The 20,432-nt window shown below is 46.8% G+C and overlaps 1 protein-coding gene across 5 annotated transcripts in view; it reads right to left on the reverse strand.

Moving 5' to 3' along the window:
* Positions 1–20,432, reverse strand: part of OPA1 (OPA1 mitochondrial dynamin like GTPase) — a 53,521-nt gene that overhangs the window by 30,489 nt on the left and 2,600 nt on the right. For 2 of the 5 annotated variants that reach the window (XM_081190061.1, XM_081190062.1), the window contains exons 2-14: positions 19,779–20,097; positions 17,452–17,548; positions 15,626–15,733; positions 14,844–14,897; positions 13,772–13,839; positions 8,570–8,683; positions 5,028–5,081; positions 4,238–4,342; positions 3,765–3,851; positions 2,816–2,929; positions 2,598–2,678; positions 1,812–1,886; positions 1,589–1,660 (exon numbers count right to left, since the gene is read on the reverse strand). In XM_081190061.1, the coding sequence (XP_081046187.1) occupies positions 1,589–1,660; positions 1,812–1,886; positions 2,598–2,678; positions 2,816–2,929; positions 3,765–3,851; positions 4,238–4,342; positions 5,028–5,081; positions 8,570–8,683; positions 13,772–13,839; positions 14,844–14,897; positions 15,626–15,733; positions 17,452–17,548; positions 19,779–20,097 (1,348 nt within the window). The remainder of the gene's footprint in view (positions 1–1,588; positions 1,661–1,811; positions 1,887–2,597; positions 2,679–2,815; positions 2,930–3,764; positions 3,852–4,237; positions 4,343–5,027; positions 5,082–8,569; positions 8,684–13,771; positions 13,840–14,843; positions 14,898–15,625; positions 15,734–17,451; positions 17,549–19,778; positions 20,098–20,432) is intronic. The other 3 variants (XM_081190063.1, XM_081190064.1, XM_081190065.1) reach the window with 3 other exon arrangements.

Raw genomic sequence — 20,432 nt, forward strand, 5'->3', positions numbered from 1 at the left:
ACTGGGAGGAAGCAGATGGGTCAGATATCCCTGGCAGGTGCATGCCCAGCTTTTTAAAAAAAGCTATCCTTGGAAGTAGGTTCAACAGCATCTCTCGGCAGCTGATTTCAAGAACTGCTCTCAAGTTCTTGAAGGCGGTAAGACCATAAGAGCGGCCCTAACATTATGATATGTATGCGATAGAGAAAGTGTTATCTATAAATATGAGCCAAGCATTTTCCCACCTCCCTGTGGTTATTAGGAGAAATTGGGGGCAACCAGGCAGCTGATGATAGTGGAAGAACACATCTATAGTTTTTCCGTGTCCAGGACAGCTGTCTCCCAGCTCCATCTGGCACGCAGGCTGAGACCCTCCCTGCCCGCAGAATGTCTCACTAGAGTGGTGCATGCTCTAGTTACCTTCTGCTTGGACTTCTGCAACTAGAAGGTGACCCAGAAACTGCAACTAATCCAAAATGCAGCAGCTAGACTGGTGACTGGGAGAGGCCGCCGAGACCATATAACACTGGTCCTGAGAGACCTGCATTGGCTCCCAGGACGTTTCCAAGCACAATTCAAAGTGCTGGTGCTGACTTTTAATGCCCTAAACAGCCTCGGTCCTGTATACCTGAAGGAGTGTCTCCACCCCCATCGTTCTGCCCGGACACTGAGGTCCAGCTCTGAGGGCCTTCTGGCGGTTCCTTCACCGCGAGAAGCAAAGTTACAGGGAACCAGGCAGAGGGCCTTCTCAGTGGTGGCGCCCGTCCTGTAGAATGCCCTCCCATCAGATGTCAAGGAAAGAAACAACTACATGACTTTTAGAAGACGTTTGAAGGCAGCCCTGATTAGGGAAGCTTTCAATATTTGATGAATCATTGTATTTTAATATTCTGCTGGAAGCTGCCCAGAGTGGCTGGGGAAACTCAGCCAGATGGGCGGGTTATAAATAAAATAAAATAAAATAAAATAAATAATAAACTTATTGTAGTAGATAGGTAGCCGTGTTAGTCTGCCATAGTCAAAATAAAAAAATTCCTTCCAGTAGCACCTTAAAAACCAACTAAGTTAGTTCTTGGTATGAGCTTTCGTGTGCATGCACACTGCATGTATCTGAAGAAGTGTGCATGCACACGAAAGCTCATACCAAGAACTAACTTAGTTGGTCTTTAAGGTGCTACTGGAAGGATTTTTTTTAATAAACTTATTATTATCATTACTACTACAAATAGTTGTTATTATTATTATTATTATTATTATTATTATTATTATTATTATTATTATTATTATTATTATTATTATTATTAAATCACAATTAGTAATAAGGCTGGGAAAGGAGTGTATGGATGATAAAACAAATCATATCAAAACTAAACGCAAAAAGAATTGCAAAAAATTCCACCTCCCACCAACCTTCCTGTAAAGACATGTTCACTCTGCACCAAAATTCAGTTAACCACGTTGTCAGGTGGGCGATTCCAAAGTGAAGGTGCCACCACTGAGAAGCCCCCGTCTGAAGTCCCAGGTGGACCCAGGAGCCTGGGAAAAGTCCACTGCAGCCCATCTCAAAGGAAAGGGGAGGAGCAGAGGAGGAGAAGCATTGTCTACTCACGCTAATGACGCCCGGCAAATCCACCAGCACCATCCTTTGCAGGCCAGGACCCTTAACGCTGAGGGAGATGGTCTGCAGAAGGAAACAAGGAAGAGCGATTTCCACGTCAGGGAGCCTCCTTTTAAGGAAAAATACTACGCAGAAAACAATGCTCAGCAATTGCTGGATGGGGACCCAAGGGAGCTCTGGGACCAGTGGAAAGAAGTCAGCAGCCAGGCCTCACCTCAGTGCTGACGGTGCAGCCGTCACTCACGCTCTTCCTCATCCTGATCTCAATCTCATTCCGCAAGGCTGCCAGCTGTTGAAGCACAATCAGAGGTCACAACCAGAAACCAGGCACAGCGAGGAAATTTAAGGACTATTTGAATAAATGTCGTAATATAAAAAATTAGAAATTACTTGAAAGAAACAAATAGGCCTAGGATTAAACTAAATTATAATTAAATAAATGGGATTTAGAATGTTAAGAAAAGTGAATGAGATGGACTATAATTGGAAATTGTTTTAGTTTAATAATGATATTGGAAAGCTGTTACTTTAAACTACAAGGAAACTCAGAAGGGAGGGACTTGAGGAAGTCAACCAAGATGTTTAAAAGGTTGGATTTGTGAAAAATTAAGTTTGATGTTATTGTTTATCTGTTTATTGTTCCTTCCGACCCCCCTTCTTTCTTTCTGTTTATGTGTATCATTCTGCTTTGTGGTTTGTGTTATCATTGTGGAAAAATCTATAGAAAATTTATAGATAAAAATCTATAAAAAATTATAGATAAAAATCTATAAAAATTATAGATAAAAATCTATAAAAATTTATAGATAAAAATCTATAAAAGAAAGAAAGAAAGAAACCAGGCACAGCACCGTTTCAACGGGTGTCCAGTTCTATTTTCTTCATTTTAACAGGGAAAGGAATGTTCAAGACACACGTCTGTCTTGCCCCCAATGAAAGTGATCAGGTGTACAATGCAAACCATTTCCACGGCTGCAAAAAGTTCTTTCTTCCAACTTACATCCTCCTCCTTGGTCAGATCAAACTCTCGAGAGCTGTCCTTGAACATGGCCACGTGGTGGGGACCTTCACTGAGGGTGACCTAGTGGACCGAGGGGAGAAACAGCAGCAGGCAGCAATTAAAGCAAAAACCCTTGGAGCAAGTTTCACGACAGCCACACAAGGAGGGTGACGGATGCCTTTTGTGCCTCCAACACTTGCTAAATTCAGTGTTCTCACCTTAACGGGCGAACGAGTCATCATTTCCCCAGAGCCTCGAGGGAAGATCCGGGCTTGAGCAATCATCTCCAGCACACTGGTTTTTCCAGCGCTCTGATCTCCAACCACTACAACCTTGAAGGGAAACATTCGAATCACCAGCTGTTAACCGAAACTCATGCGCCAGCCACCCTCGACCCGTGACAAAGCGCACTTTTTACCAGGCTACTCCAGATTATATATCAGGAATTGGCTTCCTTAGTTGTTCTGTACCTACGGGACCACCTCTCCTGGTCTGCCCCGCGGAGGACCTTAAGGTCCACAAATAACAACACTTTGGAGGTCCCAAGCCTCAAGGGGGTGAGATTGGTCTCAACTAGGGCCAGGGCCTTTTCAGTACTGGCCCCAACTTGGTGGAACGCTCTGTCCCAAGAGACTAGGGCCCTGCAGGACTTGACATCTTTCCACAGGGCCTGCAAGACAGAGTTGTTCCTCCTGGCCTTTGGTTTGGACTCGGTCTGACCCTTATGTTTCCCTCCCCTTATGGTCTTGTTTTATCAGCTACTTTAAAATGAGGCTGCATTTTAAATTGCATTTTAACCTGTATTTTAAGTTGGGGTTCGCCCCTCTCTTCCCCCCCTATTATGTTTTTACTGTGATTTTATTGGTGTTAGCCGCCCTGAGCCCAGCTCTGGCCGGGGAGGGCAGGGTTTAAATAAAATTTATTATTGTTGTTGTTGTTGTAGTTGGGGGAAAGCTTTTCAGAAGATAAATTCAGAAGATCCCATTGTATTTATTTAAAGAAAACGTAGAAACTAGTTACTTTTTACTTAAGATGTCCCCAAATCAAGCAAAACGTTGCCTATCTACTGTTAAAAAACACCACCACATGTGGTTGAACTGGAGGGCATTAAGCTATGCCAGTCTTTACTGCAAATGTGAAATGACTGAACGCTGATCGCTCACTTACCCGAGGTAAATGATCATGGGTATTATAGCTGGCATCGTAATCCGACAGAGTATCCAGGACTTCAGAATACATGTCAATCAAAGATTTCTAAGAAAGAACCAGAGAATGAAAGAAAGAAAGCTAATTTGAACTGTGCCCGAAGCATCAGAAAGACTTCTGGCAGCACCGAAAACCAAGTGTCTGTTTGCTCTCCTATCTCTGCAGCTTAATCTACGAGACCAATAATGGCAGATCAGGCTGTGTCTCACACGGGAACCAGGATAGGACATCAGGATAGGATCACAGAATGCAAACTGGCCTTTCCCTTCAGAAGAAGCACCAATCACTCAAGGAAATGGCTTAATTTTTTTATTAACCAAAACTACTGCTGAAAGGGGCAAGCACAGATGAGCAAAGATGGAAGAGAAGGCCTGGCACTGGGGAAACTGGGGAAGTTTTGTGCAAGTTTTGCATTCGGGGGGTGGGGGGGATACCTTCAGCTTCCTCTGGTGGATGCCTTTGTCATCTTTCTGCAAGACAATCTTCCTGAGCTCTTTGTTCTCCTTCTCTAAACGCTCAAGCATCCGTTGATATTTCAACTGCAAAACAACAATGAAACTTTGAAAACTGGGGGGGGGGTAGGGGGTCAGGGTAAGAGGGGAGCATGAAGGCAAAGAAAGGAGACTCAGTGCTAACAGGGCCCGGCTCTCCTGAACCAAATCTGCCCTAGCAGCATAGTTACATCGCCACCATCATAAATAAATGAATTGCCTAATGGACTCTGACCTAATGAAATGTAATAGAACAAATTTGAATTGACTGATGAAATTCAACAGAAAGCGTGGCATCCTTGGCTGAAATCATAAGCACAGTCACTTAAGGAAGGATTCTGACTGAATTCAGCAGAAAATTGGGCAGTGATGTAAGAGGCTGATAGAACCAAATGGGGAAAAAAATGAAAAGATTTGGGAAGGTCTTTTTAACTTGAATAATGGAATTTGCACACTTGCACAACATCATTTGGCATCTGAAACGTCTCTTCTCTCAGGTTGCATCCCCATGAATGACACAAACAGGTGGCTGTGATCGGCCACCCACAGAGTTGCGCTGTTCACCTTTTGTTTGCTTTTGTTTCGCTTTTAAATAGTATAGCCCCGCCCCCGCCCTTCAATATGGGGCCTGGTCGACATCAAAGCTCTGGAAGTTAATGAATTTGCAGCGAGTCAGACCCAATTCCTTTGCCTCGTGTGAATTGTGGCTGTAAGACCGGCCAGGCCACCCTACCTGAGTGCGCAGGAGTTCTTCTTGCAGCTGATCTACCTTTTCTTTGTCAGAAACCTGCAAGAGTCACAAGCATAAATGTCTTGGGATTATTTTATGTTCAGAAGACAAAAAAAAAAAGAACCTCCAATCAAGCTTTCTTTGTCAAAGCGACAGAGAAAGAGACTCAGGCGTGGGAGAGGGGAGAAGCATCTCTTTAATTCAAGTAACTTGAGATAATGGCTGGTACACTCACTCACCCCTTTAAAAAGAAAAGTCAACACTTCTGACTATCACCTTACAACCCCATAACGTTACTTGGCAAGGCAGCCTCATGTGTAGTCTTCGTTAAATCGTCATTCTAGATGCCCCCAAGAGCAAGGGTTATTTGCTGAAGCCCCTTGGAACTTGGCGGGTCTCGTATGTGCGCTGATGCCCAGCGGTGGGAGGCATGTGCCAGGATAAGTAAAGACCCAGGAGTTTGGGAATGAGCCCTCGTTTAGCTGCCAGGCTTTGCTCCATGTACTTCACAGCCCACTAACGCCCCAGGGTCAACTGGGTCTTGCAGTGAACTGTTCCAGTGTGGCAAAGCCTTCTGTTCTGCTCCACATATACAAAGAGCTGGTTTTTATATCAAAAAAGGAAGTCCTGTTTTTGCTCTGGCTCCATAAATGGCAGTCTAGGCCACAAACAACTTTGCTGTCCAGGAGAAGCCGGAGGACACTCAAGATGGGAAAGTGCCTGATTTGAAACATCCCAGCTGCCACCCAGCACAGGAGGACAGAGAAAGGACACTGATGTGAGTGGCTCTGGCTCCCACCAAGGGATGCTGGACATGGCTAGCGACACGCTTCCCTGCAGATGGGCTGGAGGCCCAGCCACTCATCTCAAAGAAGGCCAACACTTGCCAGCAGGCCTCTAGGGCTGGCCGCTCTCCCAAGGGGCAGCCAGAAGCCCTCCTTTGAAACAGGAAGCAACTTATAATACGCTTTGAGCATGTAAAAGGTCCGGTTTTAATGACCAAGAAGAAACAAAAAACATAACAGCTTCCACTGGCAACTATAGGCTTGACTGAGCCCACTCAAACAAACCCAGAATGGGTGAATTCCCTGCTTCAAGAACTGTGCTTGTTAGGTGCATGAGAAAACTAATTGCCTAGTGAAAACTTGCATGTTTAATTTGCTCTCATATAATCTCTCTCTCATGCACACATACATGGGCACACCTCTGTGCATGAATGATCTTTTCTTTTGGGGGGAGCTCCTTTTCCCTTTGGAATCTGAACACAAAGCAGAGGTGGGCTCACACTGCCTTTTATTGTGACCCTGGAGCTTTCGCTTTGTGTGTGTGTGTGTGTTACATGAAGGGACCTGACTTTTGTTTGACAACTTCTGAGAGAAGGAGCTGGAATCCTCCCATTCTAACTTATTTGCCAAACGCTGCAGGTGATAAAAGAAGCAGGCACACACGCCCCAGGGAGGCCGGTGATGCACGTTTTTAGATTCTCAGGATGGAGGCAGTTGATCGTCCTTTATGAAAGCAAGGAAAGAAGCAGCCACTGACACGCCCATCCGACGTGTCATCTATTATCTAAATAGCAAAGGCTGGGGAGGGAAGCGGAGGCGTCTGGGGGCCCCAGGAGCAAAGAGCAGGAACGGCACACAGCACAGGGGCCAATTGCAAGATCCTGCTCGTTCCATCGCTGCTTGTGCAGGACACGTGCTTTGTGCCTTGTGGCTGCTGTCACATTTTCAGTAGCTCCTGCCAACACCATGGGCAGGCTGGCCACAATCCACGGCTCTGCAGGGCACTCTGGCACACGCAGACCTCTGCGCAACGGAGAATGTTTCTCCGTGCTGAAGCCAGAGCAAGCTTTGTACACACAGCGGGACATGCAAAGCTGTTTCCAACAGTCGAGCGAAAAGGGCAGCACTCTCTCCCTGCACAGAAGCCAAGGGAAAGCCTGAGCAGACGCCACTATATGGCAGCATGGAAGAAGCAGGCTTCTGAGGCACTGATCCAAAAGCAAGCAAGCCTAGGCGCTCCTGGTTTCTGAAGACATTTCTGCTTCTGGCAGTTCCCCATTTCTACAGCTGCTCCTCGACTTCACAGGATTTGGTCCCCACTCACAAATAGCATCCAAGGGGGCTCCAGGGAAAAGTCATAATACCTGTGTGTTGTGTCTATCATGGGCTCTGTTTCACGGGCCCATTGCTCCAATTTGCAGTCCATAGCATGAATGGCTCTCTCTGTCCACTCGCCCACAAGCAGAGGAGTTATGTCCCACATTGGTCATATGAACCAGCCAGCCCATCGCAGCCCCTACTTAAAAGCTGCCCTAAGCAATTTCCCTATTCAAAATTATGACCAAAAAGAGTGCGAGGAGGAGAGCTGTTCTGGATCGGACCAAAAAGGGTCTCTCTTACTTCCAGCAGGGGCCAACCAGGTGCTTCCAGGGAGCTCATAAAGGCATCCACCCTCCCCTTTGTTTCCAGTGCTGGGGATTCAGAAAGAGAGAGACAGGCAGGGATTGTCTCCCTTGATAGAGCCATTTGACAATGGGTGGCCCTCCCTCTGCCAGGGGTGCTGTGGCTGGGATTCCTGCACTGAACAAGCAGGGTGGATTTGATTTAAATCATGATTTAAATCACTAGTCAGTAAGACTTGATTTATATCATTTTTTTACAGACTCATTCTCGCTGGTATAATCTTAATATTTACAACCAGATGAAGGTTTCATTTCTGGAATAATAAATTTTCAGAGTAGTTTCTACAATTATATCAAAAGGTACTGATTTGATTATACTATTAGAAAGACATAGACAGATAATTATTAAATTACTGTGAGGTTTAATAAGTTAACTGTTTATATTTGGACAACTTTCTGCTGTACGTTACTGGAAGGAGAAAATTAATCCTTTCAATAACAATTTTAACAATTTATTTAACTAAAACAATAACATTATAGCATATGTATCCATATTTGTTAACTGATATGGTTAAACAATTAAAAGAACACACAACTTAGACTGAGCTTTAGCACACACGAAAAACTTGAAACAAATCCTTATTTCCTAATGAATAGCCTTTGGACTATAATGTAACTTAAGTAGAAAACTATCTTTAGAAAGGTTTTTCCTCCAAAAGCATCTTATTTTAAAAATCTGATTAAAATAAAAAAATCTGATATTTTTTTTAATCATTCCCCAAGATTGGGCTAGATGACCCTCTGCGTCCCTTTCAGCTCTATGAGGCTATGAATATTCAGTTAAAAGTTAGTAGAACAAGTTAGTGGGGTTCCAGAAACAAAATTAAGTGCAAATCTTTCCCACGACGAACATCAGTTTTGATCACAGCATTAAAACCCCAGAAATCACCATGCTGAAAGACAGTGCGATGAGAAAACTTTCACAGACAAGGAACTGCTGCAAGATCACTGCCAGGGCCCACAACCAGAGTCGAATCAAGGATTCATTGGCTGGTATCAAATCACAGCGTCCGATGGGGATGGATTGGATTAGATTAGAACCGGTTTTTGGGGAGGGGGGGTGCCTTTCAGTCATCACCTTTCGCTTCTGCTGGGAGGAGCCTGGGGCCAATGGGTCAGTGGCTCTGCGCGCCTCCTCCTCTTCGTGCTGCTGGATTTGCTGCTGCAAGAGAATGAGCTCGCCCAGGAGACCCTGCCGCAAGTTTACAACGAGGAGGAGAAGGGAGAAAAATATGGAGGTGAGGGGAGCGATAATGGTCAACCAAAGGGTGCAACACAAAGGCAGGCGGGGGCACGGAAAAGGGGGGGGCTCACACAGACACCACAAGAGAGGAACAGAAATCGAGGCGCCACAGCCGCTGCTTCCTAGGGGCATTTAGGGCCCCCTCCAGACGTCCTTTTTATTGTGCATCCATGACGATTCACGCTCACAATGCTATCAGGGAGGTTATACTGTTTCAGCTGCAATCGGCGCCTGTCCTGCAGTTTGCTGCGAAAAATGTCCTATTACTGCATCCACGACGTGCAGCTGCAAACGCCCACAATGAAAGAGCAGTCTGGGGAGGCCCTCAGAATTAAAGTTAAAGATGTTTTAAACAGTGTTGTCAAGACACAGGTGCTTTGAAGGGACAACTGTCACTGGAATGTAGGAAGCCTGCTGCCTTGTGCCAACTCTGAGCATTGGTCCATCTAGCTTAGTATTGTCTACACAGACTGGCAGCAGCTCTCCAGAGTTTGAGGCAGAGGAGATTCCCAGCCAGAACTGGAGATGCCAGAGATTAGACCTGGGAGCTTCCTCAGGCCAGGTAGCTGCTCTGCCCCTGAGCTCCAGCCTGTCCCCTTGTCCCCAGGGCTGCTTAGGGAAATAGGCAACATCCAAGCCAAAAGAAAATGGGCGTTGTCTGAAGAGCTTTTTAAAACCCCAGAAGCCAAGAAGCTGTGGAATAACAAGGAAAGCGAATCTTTTCTTACTTGGGAAGATCATGCTTTCAGCATGAAACTGAAATACACACATCAGCATATCAATTCAGCTATGCCACAAATGTGTACAAATGCAACTGAACAACTGACCCAATATTGCAAAAAAGTAGTAATAATTTCATTTCTCTGAACTCTCTTAAACAGCCCCATGGCTAGAAAACTACTTCAGGGTGGGGACACAGCACACACATGCACAGAGACAAGAAGGTACACATGAAATCAAAATGCACTCTCCTGGGAGATGCATTTTGCAAACACAAACACAACAGGCCTGGAACGAGAAGCCTTAAAAACAAAGTTCACAGATCCTTGCTATACTCCAAAAAAAAAGGTCAGTCGTGTTAGCAGTCTTCTACAACAAAGTGGCTCTGTATCTTGGCGACTGCTCTGAACGAGAAGCTGCCTTCCATTAGGACACCCTTGTTGACGAAAAATAAGCCAAATGTCACAGCACCAGACTGTTTCGTGCATGGCCCTTTTGTCAAATGCCATCACTGGCGACCGCTGGCATCGGGAGGAGATCGTGGAACAGCCTCCGATTCACTGGGCGGAAGGGGAGGGACAAACCCAAAGGAAGCGGAGCAGAGCAAGCAAGAGTGACTTGGGTGGGTGGGCAGAGTCAAGGCTGCGTGTTTGTTCAAAGGGCGCAGGTCAGTTAAGCAGCCTCTCGTAAGATGCCAAGGGTTCCATTGAGGTGAATGTGCTATTCTTTTTTAAGCCATATATGAACTGCCTACTGCCATATATAGCATCTCAGAGTCCAGCTCAAATTTGTTCTGGAAAGAACGCTTTTAATCTTCATGGTTGCAGGAGGTCTTTGCTATCCTATTGGCCACTCCTGAAAATTCCCATAATGCTTAAGGGTGCTGCAAACATCACGCTAGTGAGAGACCTCTATGGTACCAGGAGGAATCAATACTTGCTCAAGGTCTCTTCTAAATTTCTCCCTAACTTTCTCTGCTTCTGTAGTGGAAAGTATCAGGCTTTCCTGAAAACTGGGAAACTACAACAGAGTTGACCCGTGCAAACAGTTGTAGTGCGTAGATAGAAATGATGCAGTTTTACTTGTGAAAAACTGGTGATGCCACAGGAACAAATAAACAATTTATAAGAAAAAAAGCGGGGGGGGGGGGCGCTACAAAAAGGTAGAATGAAAACCAGTGCAACCTCTCGGCCACGCGACACCATCTCTCAGGCCTTTCGAAGTACTGGTGGCCTTATTTTAGCTGCAGGGCCAGAGAGAAGGCAAAGAGTGATCATTTTGGAAGACAAGCCCAAACGCAGTTTCCCACAGATCAGGAGTGCAATCCAGAAGGAGGTGGCCATACCCTTGGGACTGCGATTCCTGCTTTCCAGGGGGTTGGGTGAGATGATCCTTGGTGTGATGCTATGACCCAGCCATTCCCACCCGGATGAAACACAGTTTAGTTTCCCTAGGAAGCACTTGGCATTTCCCTTCACCCTTGGAAAGAAGCAAACGTTTCCACAATCTCTCTAGCAGCAAATTTAAGGGTCTCTACCCAACTACTGAGGGACGTGGGTGGCACTGTGGGTTAAACCACAGAGCCTAGGACTTGCCAATCAGAAGGTTGGCGGTTCAAATCCCCGCAATGACGGGGTGAGCTCCCGTTGCTCGGTCCCTGCTCCTGCCAACCTAGCAGTTCAAAAGCACAGCAAAGTGCAAGTAGATCAATAGGTACCGCTCCGGCGGGAAGGTAAAGGGCGTTTCCGTGCGCTGCTCTGGTTCGCCAGAAGCGGCTTAGTCCTGCTGGCCACATGACCCGGAAGCTGTACGCCGGCTCCCTCGGTCAGTAAAGCGAGATGAGGGCCGCAACCCCAGAGCCGGTCACGACTGGACCTAATGGTCAGGGGTCCCTTTACTTTTACTCAACTACTTGGATAAGGCAAGTAGTCGCAATGACTGTTTGCCACCTCCAATACGGGAGGCTGCCCAGCTCTAAATGGCACTTGCTGGGAAGCACAAGGGCAAAGGGCGTTGCTGCCGCCCTCGGGTCCTGCTTGGGGGCACCCTGCCCTGGGCACCTGACTGGCCACCATGAGAACCGGAGGGTGAGCTAGATGGGCCCCCTCTGGCCTCATCCAGCAGCTGCAAGGCTCTTCCTGCGGCTGATGGATCTGCTGTGCAGGTAACCCTGTTCCATAAGAGACTGTAGAAACTGAAGAGGGATTTTTGCTCTCTCTCCTCTGGCTGGAACTGCCACTCGGACACATCACTTGAATTTATGGAAAATGTGACTCTCTGGTGGGCTGCTGTGCCAGAGCAAATTCTCCTAAGCAGCTTTTCCGACTGACTAACGTTGCTTGCGTAACCCATCCATTTGAGGTGTGGCCATTTTAAGATCCCATGCCAGGAAAATGTATAGATAAATTTCCATTAAAAAGGTCTTCGGAGTAGCTTACGAAAACTAAACAAAATCCAGATAAAAATACTAATATACATATGCCCATGAATGAATGGAGAGCAACCAAAAATCCAACATCACAGCAACAAAGTCTCATCAGCTTTTCCTCACAGGCACACAGAGTATTAGCAGAGGCAGCCTGTAAGAAGGGCTGTGCAGGTTTCGTGTGTGCTTGCCTGCCCGTCTGCGGATAGGTTGGCTTCTTTTGCCTTCCGAAAGTATTACATAACGGCAGACACACTAGAGTCACGTTGCTCCTGCTTTTCCGACAGAGTTCCTCTTGCCCCGACTGTTCAGTGCTAAGGCACTCTGGGGAAAGGGTAACCAAGGCAACCCCCAAGCCCAGAACTAAGTAAAAGGTATTTGGGCTATTTGCTAATTTGACGAGAGAGGACGATGCAGAAACAAACAGGCTACTCCACATTAACAGGCCTTGATGAAGAGTGGAAACAGCCACACTCACCTTCCTAGGAACTAGGTCACGGGGTGCAGTGGTTAGAGTGCTGGACCAGGACCAGGGTGGTTCAAATCCCCACTCAGCCGTGAAGTTCTGGGTGACCTTGGGCTAGTCCCAGCCCCCAGCCTAACCTAAACCACACAGTTACTGCCTGGGAGCCTCAATTACGAGAGGGCTACTGCACACATGTTTTGCTTGCAGGCTTCCCATAAGCACCTGGTTGGCCGCTGCAAGAAAAGAAATCTGGACTGGATGAGCCTTTGGTCTGATCTAGCAGGCCTCATCGTATGCCTGTATCATGGCTCAAGTTGCTGCTGTAGCCTGTAAATGCTGAAACTGCTTGAGTCTTCCACACTGAGGTCCAGCACCGAGGGCCTTCTGGCGGTTCCCTCACTGCGAGAAGCCAAGTTACAGGGAACCAGGCAGAAGAGGGCCTTCTCAGTAGTGGTGCCCTCCCTGTGGAATGCCCTCCCACCAGATGTCAAAGAGAACAACAACTACCAGACTTTTAGAAGACATCTGAAGGCAGCCCTCTTTAGGGAAGCTTTATATGTTTGATGTATCACAGTATTTTAATATTCTTTCGGAAGCTGCCCAGAGTGGCTGGGGAAACCCAGCCAGATGGGCGGGGTATAAATAATAAATTATTAATTATTATTATTGTTGTTGTTGTTGTTGTTGTTATTGTTATTATTATTATTATATCCTTGAGGCTGCCTCTTTCACTCGATGCCATAATGAAGACTGACCTGCAAGGCCATCCCTGTGACTCCACCTAGGCATCAAGGCCAAAGAGCAAAGGCAGCAGAGATCCCTCCCTCGGGAAGCTTGCCTGAGCTTCACCATTTTCTAGGAGTGCTGAAAGATCCGCACTGCATTGGCCAGCATTTAATAACATGGGTAAAGCAGGTGGGGATTAATTTTGGTGCATCCACAATGCTTAGGATTTTAGTTGGGCATTTCACCTTGCCAGTTTTATTGCTGTGTTTCTAAAAGATGGCTATTGACCTGAGAATGGAGTGCGTTAGAAAATGAGACACACAAGTCGATGCACTTCTGGTTGGGCTGCACATGACCAGCTAGAAATTTAAAGCAGTAGTTCTCTTAACTCCGGGAGGCTCCTTCTGACAATGTGGGAAGTCTTGGTTTAAACACTGAAGGTTGGAAATTGCTCCATGCACCAAGTACGCCCAGGCCTGAGTTTTCAAAGCAGATGTGTCCCACAGATTTCTGACTTGACTAACGCATTGCCCTGCAGAAGCTGCTGGACTTTGACTTCCGTCAGGGTCAGCGGCCACACGGCCAATGGTGTCGGGGTGGAGATAGGAGCTGCAGTCCAGCTACACATTTCCTACCCCTGGCCTGCAATTTCCTTACGCTTGTTTGCCACAGAGGTGAGCAGTTCTCCTTCCAAGCTTACCTTCTTGTATTGTTTCTCAGCTTCACTTCCCTGTTCCGTAGCTCGGAAAGCCGTGTCCCCGGGAGAACCTGGGAAGAAAGAGGAAGGACTCGTGTCACGTGGCACATGTCACAAAAACAACAAAGGCTCTTAATGAAAGTCTGTTCTTCCTCTCCCTGGTACACAAGAATCTGCCCCCACATACGCACATCTGGAGAGATCTAAAGCAGGGGTCAGCAAAATGTTCAGTCCACTGTCCCTCAGAACTTGTGGTGGGCTGGACTATATTTTTTTTTTGGGGGGGGAATGAACGAATTCCTATGCCCCACAAAGAACCCAGAGATGCATTTTAAATCAAAGCACACATTCTACTCATGTAAAAACACCAGGCAGGCCCCACAAATAACCCAGAGATGCATTTTAAATAAAAGGACACATTCTACTCATGTAAAAATACGCTGACTGTCCGCGGGCTGGATTGAGAAGGTGACTGGGCCAGATCCGGCCCCTGGGCCTAAGTTTGCCTACACATGATCTACAGCAAGCCTTGCTTGCTTGCTGGGGGTAGCGAATGTGCAGTACAACAGAGAGAACACCGAGGTCACTGCAGTCACCCTCAGCTATGTTCACAGGAAGTATCTCTGCTGATGGAGCAGGAATTCACTGCCAGGCTAGTGTGACGTATTCCACATTCAGGCAGGCAGGCGGGCGGGTGTGGGTGTGTCAGACATGCCCCTCACTGTGGCAGGGGAAGGGACTGCCAGTCTGTCAATGGGTGCAGCGAAAGGTTTTCCTTTATGCAAACAACTGAAAGTTTTAAAATGAAGGATGCACATGAAGCACTGATCTTCTGCTCTCCCTCAGGAACGCTGTTTGCACAAGTTGAAAAACAGAACTTTTATGAGAAGCAGCCATCTTACCTAGCAGACCAGCTTCACGGCATTCTCAAATCATAAAACTTAAAAGTATCCCGTTGTAACTGATGAAACACCCTTCTACACTTGCCAGGTTTCCCCCCTTTGCACTGCATTTAGCATTTTTTTAGATGGGGAGGAATGTTAAGGGGCAGGTAAAAAAAGTGCTTTTTACACACCTAATAACAGAAGTAGATCAGAAGCTCCTATGACTTCACTAATCAAATTGTAACCTGTGGAAAACCAGCAAAAAAGGGGAAATAAAAATTATAAATACAAACAAATGGCAAAGCAAATGTGAGACGTTTCCGTCTCAGACACTGCGAGGGCCAGACAGACAGAATGGCAAACTTACCAAACATGGCAGGCCAACCAATACAGGCAGGTGGGTTGAGAATGATTCACAATGAAGTGAAAATTACAATAGACTTTTTTCTCAAAAAATCTGAAAGCACATAGGAGGATCTCATCTACTTGTCATTAGTTTCCAAGTACGTCCCTGACATTCATCCCACTCCCTGGGCAAAGAGCAATCTGTTCAGGGAGGGCAAATACTGCTGAAAGGAGACAGAGAAAGGCCGCTGCCCGCTTCCTGGCAAGTGGTAGCCCCACAATGGCAGAAGCCTCCAAGTCCCTGAACCAAGAAGGCGTTGGTGACAGAGGCAGGGCCCTGTTAAGCATTAGCAAAGGCTCAGTACGATGGAAACGGCTGCTTCAGGTGTGATAATCTGGGAGGAAGGACTGCAGGGCCCTGAAAATGTCCAGCAGCCATCACTAAACCAGAGGAGCCCTTTGCCCATGCATGGCAATATGTTCAGATGCTCACGTTTGCATAAATGCCCAAACTGCCCGGGGGGGGGGGGAGGAATGGGCACTGCGAAGCAAACATTCAGTCCAACACTGTTTAAGTCCCCAGAAAGGGCAGGTTAGTATAACTCAACCAGATGAAAAATTCCCTTACCAGGTGTGAGGAAACCCGACAGTGATCTGAGGCTCTCTCCAATCTTCTCGAAATCAGGCAGCAGCTTAGCGAGCTCTTCTGAATCAGGAAGAGCTTTTGTAAGTTTTTCTAGGAAAAGCAAAGGGAAGGTTAGCCCCTTTGGGGTTGTTTTAGGTAAAAAGAACAGCCTGTCATCTCCCTAGCTGGGGAGTGTCGGGGGAAACCCGCCCAGATGGGCAGGGTACAAATAAATTATCATCATCATCTTTAACCTGGACGGTTATGTTCAGAATTTCTTAATGGCTCTTTATATACTTTAGCAAGCTCTACTGCAGAAGATTTCTAAATGCGTTTCATAAATGATACACCATACCATCCCGATACACAGGAAGTCCTCTGAACACATACAGAAGTCAGAATCCTATCAACATTGAATGGGGCCCAGTCAGCTTTGAGGTATAACAATTCAGATGCAAGCACCTCACTATTTTTAACGTTCTGCGCAACTCGTTTTATGAATGGGAAACTGCAGCTGAGAGATGGTGTTGGCTTCAGAGGTGCCACACCATTGAACCCAGACCTCCTGGGACCCAAATATAAGAACCGTGCCAACAGAGCTGGAAGAATTATCTTGCTCCTGAAGGAGTTACAGACTTAGCTTGGCCCCTGCACCAGCAAGGATGGCCTTGTTTCTAAGCAGGTGGGAGTGAATCAGAAATTCTAGTTCCTTATACTTCTCGTGCAAAACAGAAAACATGCCTATCAGTGACACAGTAGGCTGAAACCCCCAAACCCCGGGAGCGAGATGTTAACTTCTGGGGAAACTCTGGTTTCCTGGCAAACTGCTTCAGAGCAGGAGGGCGGCAAGATCCTGGGGAGACCAGCAGGAAGCTGGCTGAAAGCAACAAGCCATCAGGAAGAGGAGGAGGAAGTCTCTCAGGTTAGGAAGTATAAATTCTCCTGGGCCAGAACTGCAAACATTTTAAGGGAACCAGTCCTGCGCTACAGTTAAGGCAGCTCCAGCTCTGCTGCAAAGGCTGACTCCATGACTCTGGTACCAGAGCCTAGGAAGCTCGTAGCCGAGTAAGATTGTCTCCCATAAACACGGTTTTAAGAGTGAGTCCGTAAGTGACTATGGAGGCCAATTCTGGATCCACACGTCCTTCCACAGTGGGGACATTGGTTTCTGGGCGGGAGTTGATCACGGTGAGGGTTTGCCAAGTGTTCCTTCCTCTTAGCACGTTTCTCCCTTGTGTCCTGAGCTCGAGAGTCTTCAAAGCCCATGACACCTTTGGTAAAGGCTGTTCTCCAGTTGGAGCACTCGCAGGCAAGTGTTTCCCAATTGTTGGTGTTTATACTACATTTTTAAAGATTTGCCTTAATACAACGGTTCCACTCCCAGAACAGCAAGAAGGAGCCCACCTCCCATGCCAGGCCAAGGCTCCATACCAAACGGTTATCTGGCATCTCAATCTGCATTTGTTATGGCTTCCCCCCCCCCCACCCTCAACTGCACTCTTGAAAAGCCATGTGTGCTTTTGTACTATTTAACAGTACATTGCTTGACTGTTAAAAAAACCCCTCAAAGTGGCACACAAAAACATTTTTCTTAATTGGATGGGATTTCATTGTTTTACTGCTGGAGTATATCCTTTAGTATGAGCCACACAGAGATTTGGAGAGAGTAAAATAAATAATATCAGGGAATATTATGCAATAAAAAGTTTGGTTTTCTGAAATGTATTTTTTTTAAATCCCCAGAAATGATGCCTGTCCCTTTGTATAAATGATTATCAAAGTTCCGCAACAACTTGGCATCAGAGGAAAAATGAAAAGCCGTCACCAACCGAGGTCAACGTATTCATCAAGTTCCCATATGAAGTCAGGAATAATCCACTTGTACTCAGTGAGATCAGGCACCATCTCCTTCCATTGGTCATATGTCTAAATTAGAAGTGAGAAAGACATCAACAAACTTTTGCATTAGCTACTACAATGACCAGAACAAAACTGCAAGTCTGCAGTGTACAAGACTATTCCTTCCTCCAGCCTTCTGACTGAATAACAGAATTGGAATGGGACCCTTGCAGTCATCTAGTCCACCCCCTGCAATGCAGGGATCTCAACTGAAGCATCCCTGACAGAGGGCCACCCAACCTCTGCTTGAAAACCTCCAAGGAAGGCGACTCCACCACCTTCCAAGAGAGTGCATTCCACTCTCAAACAGAATGTTCTTCCTAATGTTTAGTCAGAATACCCTGTCTTGTCATATATACCCAAATCAATGGGTTGCATTTATGTTTTTAAAAAGTAATTCATCAGCACCAGGTCCTTTTTCAAGTTGCCTTTTGAGTCTGGGAACTTCACATGCAAAATGGGCAGGAGCTCCCTTTGATCAGGACAAGGGCCAAAGAAGAGCCCCAGGAGGGCGCTGACCTCGCAGGGTCCACCTCTGTTTTGTTGACTGGCTTATCACTGAGCTCCATATGATCAGTGCTTCTCCTCCTCACCCAAGGCTGAGTAAGACCACCTGGCTGGCCCTGCCTTTCCCGTGGCTGAAACTATAGAAGCAGCAGCTGCCTAGAGGTTGCCAGCCTTTGGGCAGACATCCATCTGCTCCTTGTGCTGCTGAGAAGAAAACCAGTCAAACTAAGCTGTGCCTTTTTGCCCCTGGTGAGGAATCTCCTTCCCAGAGGGGTTCTGTCTGCTCAGCAGCTCTCCCCAATAAACTACTTTGCAAATTACTGTGTGTTTGAACTGCATAATAATTGTAGATTGAAGTGTGTTTGCTTTACTGATAAGTTAATGTCCATAATGCAACCATATTGTTTTGCTGACAGAAATGCTAGATTTCCAGTGCTTTGGTACTGCTGTGAGTAACTATGAGCTGTGTTGCAGAAGAAACATAATACAGGCAGCTAGAATTCATAGGTGAAAGAGCCCTGGCGGCACAGTGAGGCAGACGCACAAGTAGAATAGGACAGCTCATAGCCCTCGAAAGATCTTTGCCCTCCTGTAATTTGCAAATCATCTCATCAGCCACAATAACCACCTGGTGATAAGAACCACAATCGGCTTATCCAGCTGCTTTAATCCCGAGCTTTGCCTGTTTCAGGGAGTATAATTGGGAGAGGGAATATAAAACTTTCTCCTTCCCAACTTCAACCTCTGCACATCTCTCATGATTCCACCACCATCAAAACCAAGTTGCTTCTTGCAGCACACCTCAAATTAGGAGATGCCACTACAGCTTGGAGCAGGAGGCAAGGGGACTTCCCCATTCAGAAAGTAGCAGCAACACTCCAGAGGACTTCTCCACTTCTACCGATGCTTCACATGCAAGCAAGGGAAGGAAGGGTACCCTCTCCTGCCATCAGTTCATGGCGCCATCACTAGGGAAGAAGAAACGTAGAGAGCACCATCCTAGAGAAACCTAGCTCCATCTTGAAAAGCTATCTTTTCACTTCACCCCAGGTGAAACGTGAAGATGGTTGAGAGCAGTGTTTCCTAAACTCTCCAGCTGTTTTTGAACTACAATTCCATACATCCCTGACCACTGCTCCTGCTAGCTAGGGATGATGGGAGTTGTAGTCCAAAAAACAGCAGGCGACCCAATTTTGGGAAACACTGGTCTAGAGGCCTGGAGCAAGGAGAGCCCCCAGGAGAAGTGAGGGGCTGGCATAAATTTGATGAGGGTTGGAGCAAAGGCTGGGGCTTTCCCACACTGAAAAGCAACCCTATTCCACTCCTGGATCTGAAGGAATATCAGCTAGGAATTTGGTAACTCTTTCATTGTCCTTTTGCACCATTTGCATAAGTCTGTGTTTGCAAGATGAGAACCCACTTCCTAGATCAGGGCCAATCTTGGCTGGCCAGGGGATCCACTGTTACTCAACCACAGGCAACTTCCCTTGGCAGTCCAAGGGTTCTTGCACAGCTGTCAGCAACTGAGCCGAACCGCTCAACTGCACCTGTGAAAAAGGCACTCCCTGAAGGCACTTAAAAAAATCCTGCCAGAGTCTGTCACTAAGGTAGCTGATCTTACTTTCTATGAAGCAACTTCCTTGCCTTAGATCAACAACTGTGTACTGTCCATCCCCAAACCTTTAGTTCTTCTGACAATGAGTCTAGAGTACGGATGGCACAGACCAGTCACTATTCCAGAGCTAAGTACCTTTTTGGCTGTGTAGCCACCGCCCACAGCAGATCCTAAGACGAGATAGCGAAGCTTTAGAAGCCTGGAAGCCACTCTGGCTAGCCAAAAGGTCCTGTGGGGCTGGGATCCATGCTTTACAAGGAGGAGTTTGCTGCTGCGCAAGGGAAGGTGATTAAGAGCAGAGAACGGCTGCGCTGAGATCCGTAACGGCAGCCTTTGAAATCTGGAAAGAGGATGGCGGGAATGATGAATACTCCGGGAAACGAGATGCAGTTTCTGCAGCGGCGACTTCCCTCTGACTCCATAGGTCCCACTTGCTAGGTGTTGACAGACAACGCTGAAGGAGAAGACAAAGAACTTATTTGCACATGCAACGCTGTTCCAGCCTTAATCAAGATTCTAATCTCCCACCCGCAGAACTACTCAAAGCAGACCCTGCACACCAGCATCCCATTCTTCTGAGCACACCCCCCCCCAGCTGTCTCTGAACCACCAGCTGCTGACTCCCAAAAGGTAGCACAAGATTTTCAGTAGCCGGTTGCAAGGCGGGGGGGGGGGGGAGTATTGGGAACGGAGCAAAGGGTAAGGCTTGCTGCACCAACAAATAACTACGTGGGATTGTGGAAATTGCTCTCTCTGCTGAGGGTCTCCTCAGCATCCTTCACATGAGCA

This window comes from Podarcis bocagei (genome assembly GCF_964188305.1).
Source record: "Podarcis bocagei genome assembly, chromosome: 4".
In the NCBI taxonomy this organism is placed as follows: domain Eukaryota; kingdom Metazoa; phylum Chordata; class Lepidosauria; order Squamata; family Lacertidae; genus Podarcis; species Podarcis bocagei.